At 39.9% G+C, this 7932-nt stretch overlaps 1 protein-coding gene across 1 annotated transcript in view; it reads left to right on the top strand.

The window, feature by feature from the left end:
* PLXDC2 (plexin domain containing 2) overlaps nt 1–7932 on the top strand; it is a 425653-nt gene that overhangs the window by 396424 nt on the left and 21297 nt on the right. The window contains exon 13 of the mRNA XM_032243929.1: nt 1344–1504. Within this exon, the coding sequence (XP_032099820.1) occupies nt 1344–1504 (161 nt within the window). The remainder of the gene's footprint in view (nt 1–1343; nt 1505–7932) is intronic.

The following is a 7932-nucleotide window of genomic DNA, read 5'->3' as shown; positions in this document are numbered from 1 at the left end:
GAAGGAAGGAAGGAAGGAAGGAAGGAAGGAAGGAAGGAAGGAAGGAAGGAAGGAAGGAAGGAAAAGAAAAGGAGGGATGGAGGAAGGAAAAGGAAGGAAGGGAGGGAGGGAGGAAGGGAGGGAGGGAGGGGAAGAAATTTAGGGTCACTGTTCTGAAACTTCTGTATCTCATGATTCAGAATACCAGTCATATGGTGCACTTAAGATACGTTATCTGCTGCACAAAATTGAGGAAGATCTCCAAATGCCTGAATAATCATCAATGATTACAGAATTTTAGAACAAAAGAAGACTTTAGAGATTAGTTGTATGTGGCTGGTTGGCTTTGGTTAGGATAGTTATTACTTTAGAAATTAAATTCCTCCCTTTGGTACCCCTGAAAATGTGTATTACAGTGGAAAGTATCTCAGTAAAAATTACAGGAAATGATATTGGTCTGTGGTGTAGTGGAAAATTTTCCTCTGCTGAGATGTTCCCTTTAGATAGTGATCAAAACTATTTGAGGGTCACTTAGCATCCATGTGTTATACTTTTAAAGAGCATTTCTGTTTAAAACAGATTTTTCACAAATTATGCTTGAAGCTCACATACAGACTTCTGAAAATGCTGTGTAGCTTACCAAGAGTTGTCCGGCACTCTTCAATTTAAAATTTCCTATGGAAAATGAGAGGAGCTTTCAAAATTAATCAGTTTTTCCATACATAACTTTGTCGGTTTAATGAGAAAAATCAAACTTAAATTTAGTGTGTAGTTAATTAGAGTTTGAGGTTTCCCACAGTACTTTGAGGACAAAAGCTATTTTGCATATCCAACTAGAAATTTGAAAACACAGGCCAGGCGCCGTGGCTCGTGCCTGTAATCTCAGCACTTTGGGAGGCCGAGGTGAGTGGATCACCTGAGGTCAGGAGTTCAAGACCAGCCTGACCAACATGGTGAAACCCCATCTCCACTAAAAATACAAAATTAGGTGGGTGTGGTGACTCACGCCTTTAATCCCAGCTACTCAGGAGGCTGAGGCAGGAGAATCACTTGAACATGGGAGGTGGAGGATGCAGTGAGACAAGATCGTGCCATTTCACTCCAGCCTGGGCAACAAAAGCAAAACTCTGTCTCAAAAAATAAAAATAAAACACAGTGAAAAATGCATTTTTACTCATGAATCCTACAGACTTTTTATTGCCCATATGAAGAGCACCTCACCTGTAAAATTGGTGTTGTAGAAAAGTTGTACAGCAAGTAAAAACCCTGCTGTACTTTATTAAAAGCACAAATATCTCCTCAGATGAAAATGCAAACTTAAGGGTAAACTCGTGAAGGTCCTGACAGCTGGGATGTTCTTTCAGCTTCTACAGATGACAGTGCAGCTGAGAAGAAAGGGGGAAGCCTCCACGCTGGCCTCATCGTTGGAATTCTCATCCTGGTCCTCATTATAGCCACAGCCATCCTTGTGACAGTCTATATGTATCACCATCCAACCTCAGCAGCCAGCATCTTTTTTATTGAGGTAAGTGTTGAGTTTAACACATGAGAACCACACCATTTGATGAACCGTATCCATTTGCTAACACCACCTGGATTTAATGTTTAGCACATGATTTCTCCATTTTTCAGTTTCGAGCTTTCTGATTTCCCACACATGTATGCAGGCACTCATGCTCACATGTACATATTGATAGATTGCTTTCAGATGATGGGTCCAATTACCTTATCTCTGGAGCATTTAAAGACGTAAACTATCTTGTCTTTCTGAGATCCAAAGGAAAATGGGAACCATACTTTTGGGTCCTTTCATACCAAATATGTTAACCAGCTGTTCTCCTTGTCCTAGGAGGAAATACTATGTTTCTGGGAGGCTAAAGACTTAGGTTAAGTCAATTTCTCAATGAACACTAATTGAGTGTTGGCTGTGTGCATGATTGAATATGGTGGGCCTCTTCTCAAAATGCTCACAAACTGTTTGAAAAAAAATATTGCTTTCACTATAAAATGACAGCTATAAAAAATAAAATAATGGTATGTGCTGTTGCCATTTTAGATAACGTGTGCATATTTGTACATTTATATATGAATGCACAGACACACATATACACACACTCAGACACACAGTGAGAGCACCATGCTGAATCAGTGTTATGTCCTCATGTACATTGGTTTAGTGCCACTGCCGAGGAGTCAACAGGTGGGAAGACAAGGGACTATGCCTAAGGAGCCATGACTAAGCCCTGGGGTCTAAAAGGCTGAAACCAGGAAGCCTGGAGATCAGTAGATACAGTCTGTGTGTCTGTGTGACCGAGTCACCTCTCTCCTCCAGAAGGTTGGGTTTCCTGGACCCCATGCATATACAGCTTTTTTTTGTTTTGTTTTGTTTTGTTTTGTTTTTGAAACAGAGTCTCACTCTGTCACCGAGGCTAGAGTGCAGTGGTGCGATCTCAGCTCACTGCAACCTCTGCCTTCTGGATTCAAGCGATTTTCACGCCTCAGCCTCCTGAGCAACTCAGACTACAGGCAAGCACCGCCACACCCAGCCAATGTTTATATTTTTAGTAGAGACAGGGTTTTGCCATGTTGGCCAGGCTGATCTTGAACTCCTCATCACAAGTGATTCTCCAGCCTTGGCCTCCCAAAGTGCTGGGATTACAGGCGTGAGCCACCATGTCCGGCTGCATGTGAACCTCTGACTCTAACATCCGAATGGAACCACTCTTCCAACACCAAATAGAACTAGAAATACCAAAGCAATAAAGAAAATCTCTTGTAGAATTTCAAACACATAATTAGAATTATTCATTGTATGACACACGGAAATTGCTCGGAATTATGTTCACTTGTTGAGTGAGAAATTATAATGCCTTTTAAACTACAGAGTTAAAATTACCTGTGCCCCTTATAATGAGGAGGGGTGAATAAATGCAAATCAAACAATTGCTTAAACATCCTAGATGGCTGGCAACTGTCTATAGAATAAAGTGCCATCCTCCTTTTCCTTCTTTGGGTGCTCAAGGCCTTGGCACTCTCAATCTTATGTGTCATTTCACCTTTATTCCCTGGGCTCCCCAATCTGGAGTTGGCATTGCTGTCAAATTTCACGCTTTGTTCATCTCTGTACCTACCCCAAATTCTCCATGCCACAAAGATATTGCTCATTCTAGTTCCTCCATCAAAACTTCCTCCTGGTCAGGTATGGTGACTCACGTCTGTAATCCCAGCACTTTGGGAGGCTGAGGCGGACAGATTGCTTGAGCCCAGAAATTCAAGACCAGCCTGGGCAACATGGTGAAACATCATTACTACAAAAAATAGAAAAAGTGAATGGGGCATGGTGGTGCATGCCTGTAGTCCAAACTAGTTGGGAGGCTGAAATGGGAGGATTGCTTGAGCCCAGGAGGTCAAGGCGGCAGTGAACCATGACTGTGCCAGCCTGGGTGACAGAGTGAGACCCTGTCTAGAAAGAAAAAAAAATCATCCCTTCTCATATTAGTCCTTGAATTCAGGAGCCAAAGACCTTTGATACCGTGTACCCCATAAACTTCTCTAGACTATCTTCCTGCCTCAGCAGCTGGGTATAATCTCTCGCTCTTCTGAAACTCTGTCTGCAGGGATACACCCCTACCTTTCTGTGGCATTAATCTTTCTGTTTTGCATTAGAGTTCAATATGCACATGATTTATTCCACCCTGCAAGACTTGTAAGTACCTTGAGATTTGGATTAAATCACTTACGTTTCCTTTGGAAAACAGGAATACTGCCAATATTTCCTGGAAAAACATTAATAATAAATATTCTAGGACATTTCAGACTTCCAGTGAAATTTCATATGAGACCTATTCCAGAAATGGCATCTTCATTTGATATCAGCAACTGAGATATTATCAGGCATTGCACTGAATTGGAAATCTGTTATTAAGTTCTGTTAATGTGCTTGATTTTCTTGGAAGAAAGTAGACAACCTTCTCAGAGTTACGCATGCATTCTTCAAAGAGCTGCTGAGTGACAAGCTAGAAAGCCTCAGGGACTAGGCAGACCTCAGGCTGCTGCTCCTGCCGTAACCCCTCACATGTCTAAGCCTTTTCCAACTGTGCAGTTTATTTTCTGACATGGTGAAAAAGAAGACACTGTGAAATATCTGATGGTGATGGTATTAGTGGCAAATTGCACAGAATGAAGGACCTAGTTAAAGCTGGTTCAAGGCAACCCCCGTGTGATTGCAAAACAGTGGAATCTTGTTTTGAGTATTAGCCTCATTGTCTTATGTCTCAGAGCCTGTATGTCCAAATGCGTGGAGCGTGTTTGCATGTGTATACATACACATGTATTTATGGAATATTAGAGCTAGATGGAATCTTAAAGATAATTTAGTTCTATACTTTCCTAACACAAAGGGAGAGACTGAGTGAGGCTCAGAGGAGTGGAATGACTTATCCAAGGTCAAAGAGCCATAGTTCTAAGAATAACTCTTTCTTCTTTTCACATGTAAGTGAAGCAGATTCATTCAGCGGATCTCCCAGCTTTTCTCCTCTTGACTTTTTTCCTTCCTGTGGAGTCAATTATCAGCATCTGCTTAAATCACTACCTCTCTGACACACTGCTGGGGTCATGCAGCTCACAGTCCTCAGTCAGCGGCTGATTTTTGGAAGGTGATAATCATAACTTTAGTATTGGTAAAGCTGACTGCTGTTTGCAAAATCCAGACAGATCCGCGATGACCATGCGGTTTGTGATCGAAAGATGTATGACTTTGAAGATTTTGAATTATTAGCTACATTAGAATCGTTGATGCATAAATGAAGGAACTGAATATAATAACATTCTTTTCACTGCCTTTTGTATTTTATATTATATTCCTGTCTACTTTTTAAATGAAATTGATGTGCTTTCTTCTTTTATGAAAATGATACCATTCTTTATAGAAAATTTAAACAATGCAAAAATGTGAAAGGAAGGGGAAAAAAGTCATTTATAGTTCCAGCATGCAGAAATGATGACTATTAATAGTTTATTTTTTTCTGGAATTTTTATATACATACTTTGATGTTTGCCCGTTTAATACAGTGGTGATTGCACTGTAATGCAAATTGTTTTTTTAAATAACGTTTTTCTGTTTTATTATGATGGCTTTGTAAACATCATTTTAATGTTTCTATTCTATTGTATTCAACATTCATTCAGTAGCTTTATATTGACTGCCTCTTATGTGGTGAAGCGGTAACTCGGGATACACTGAGACTCTAACATGTGCCTAGATGTCAAAAACGACCTTGTTCCACCCAAATGAAGACTGTGTGTTAGTTTTCTACTGCTATTGTAACAAATTGCCCCAAACCTAGTTACTTAAAATAACACACACTTGCCTTACAGCTCCGGAGGTCAGAAGTGCTAAAATCAGGATATCGACAGGGCTGGTTCCTTCTGGGGGTTTCAGAGGATAATCGTTTCATTGCCATTTTCAGCTTCTGGATGCTGCAGGTGTTCCTTGGCTCGGGGTTTCTTCTCATATCCTTCCAACTTCTGTTATATCCTATATTCTTCTCATATCCTTCTAACATCTTATCTCCAACTACTAATGTTGACCCTCCAGTCTCCTTGTGAGGCACCCTTGCGACTACATTGGGCACACCTGTATAATCTAGGTGCTGTCAATATGTGGCTGCTGGCTATGTGGACTATTGAGCTCTTAAAATGTGATTAATGTAAAACAAGGTATGTGTAAAACACACACTGGATTTTGAAGTCTGAGTACAAAAAATAATGTCACTGTCTCATCCGTAATTTTTGTATAATTACATGTTCAAATGATAGTATCTTGGATAGGCTTAGATTAAATAGGATTTATTACAATTAATTTTGTTTATGTTTACTTCTTAAATGAACACTAGTTATTTTTAAAATTATATATGTGGCTCACAGTATATTTCTATTGGATGATGCTGGTTTGTAGAGAAAACTTGGCAGAGAGAAAGAATTAGAAAGACAAGTTGGTTCCATATTTTTTAAAAGTAGGCATTCTACTGGTTTTTAGCAAGAGGGAAAGAAGGAGCTTATGAGGAGGCAGAAGGCTGCCAAAGCCAACTGATATGTTGACCAGTCACTCATTCACGTATTTAATATTTGTTGAGCTTCTAGTATGCACCAAGTCCCCACAGTACACTGGTAAGCAAAATGAACAAGATCATCCTTTCCTTCAAGGAGCTTACATTCCAGTGGGTGGAGACAAATGATAAACAAGTTTTAAGTTAGTTGTGGATTTCCCTTTGAATGATTAGTTTTACAAAAGAGGTAGTCACCATAAAATATTTGATAAAATGTTACCTTTTTTGATTGCTCAAACAATGTTACCTTTTTTGATTGCTTGAGCTCCCGAGGTGGAGGTTGCAGTGAGCTGAAATCGTACCACTGCACTCCAGCCTAGGCAACAGAGTGAGACCCCATCAAAAAAGTTACCTTTTTTGGGCATTAAGGTACTACTCAAATAATCAGTGATATATTATGATATTTATGTCTGAACTTGCGATTTGATAATAGGTGGTATTATTAGCATCATTATCATTATTTTATCATAGAACTTTTTATGGAGCTCTAGATACAGATTTATTTTAAAAAATTAACTTAAGTAAATAAATTTTAAAAAGACCGCTCTCCAAAACAGTTTATTTTCCTAGCCTGGGTGCAATGGCTCATGCCTGTAATCCCAGCACTTTGGGAGACCGACATGGGTGGGTCATTTGAAGTCAGGAGTTTGAGACCAGCCTGGCCAACATAGTGAAAGCCTGTCTCGACTAAAAATACAAAAATTAAGTAGGCATGGTGATGTGTGCCTGTAGTCCCTGCTACTCAGGAGGCTGAGGCAGGAGAATCCCTTGAACCTGGGAGAAGGAGGTTGCAGTGAGCCAAAATCACACCACTGTACTTCAGCCTGGGTGACAGAGTGAGACTCTGTCTCAAAATAATAATAATTATAATTTATTTTCCCGATGGGGGAAACACTCTCACCATTCTTTAAGTGTGTCTGAATTCGAAGTTATAAGTTATTTCCATAATAAAATCTGGGCATAAATGTGTAAATACCAGTCATAGTTCATATCATGCTTTTTAAATTATTATTTCCAGGGCATCAAAATGTCCACCTTTACTGGAAGTACCTTGTATTTTCTGTCAGCAAAATCAGGATACCAAAGCAAAAGCAAACTTCTGCCTGTGTGCAACCTAGGGCTTGTGTCACTTTCCCCAAAATAAGTAGATGAATTCTCCAGGTATCGCTCACAAGTCAATTCCCTTGAGGGCTCATGTTTTATCTTAAAAATTTATATGAGTTTTACATTATTCTCTATACTACAGACACGTATTTGATATAAAAATGATTCCACACAATCTTCAACCAAAATTAACATTTCAAAAGGCGATTCATACAACTCTTGTAGCTATACAACCCAGCTGTATGGTTGTAGATATTACAAAATCCAGATAAGTTTAAACCAGCAGAGATAAGGCGTCTGTTCCTGGAACCTAAGTGGACAGCATCCTTTCTACCCCTTTGTTGGAATCAGGTCCAAGGCAGAAATACTCAGGATGGTGAAACGATTTGCTTGGATCCTACTGCACCTGGTTACAGAGCCAAGACATCAAACTAGAATTCCTCACCCTGGCCCTGTAGCCTGAGCAGCTACACGGCATCATAGCAAGAATCTTTTAAGCTTTTTGCCACTCAAGGAGATTCCCCATCCCAATAAATATTTCTGGATGACAAGAACCCGTGGAGAATATGATTAAAGAAACACAGGCAGCTGTAGCCCTCAACTTTTCCTGGCAATTAATAGTACCACCAGGAAACAAGCCAGAAGAAGGAGCCAGGCAAGAATTCAGAGGTTGCTGGGGAGAAAAAAGTGTTTGCTAAGAGTTTGGCATCTTGCTTTGCAGCTGCTAGAGGGAGCGCACTTG

The sequence above is a fragment of the Sapajus apella genome, unplaced genomic scaffold (assembly GCF_009761245.1).
Source record: "Sapajus apella isolate SASKATOON/1434 unplaced genomic scaffold, GSC_monkey_1.0 scaffold53, whole genome shotgun sequence".
In the NCBI taxonomy this organism is placed as follows: domain Eukaryota; kingdom Metazoa; phylum Chordata; class Mammalia; order Primates; family Cebidae; genus Sapajus; species Sapajus apella.
Note: the sequence above shows the minus strand (reverse complement) of the source record. Positions and strands in the feature narration are given on the sequence as shown.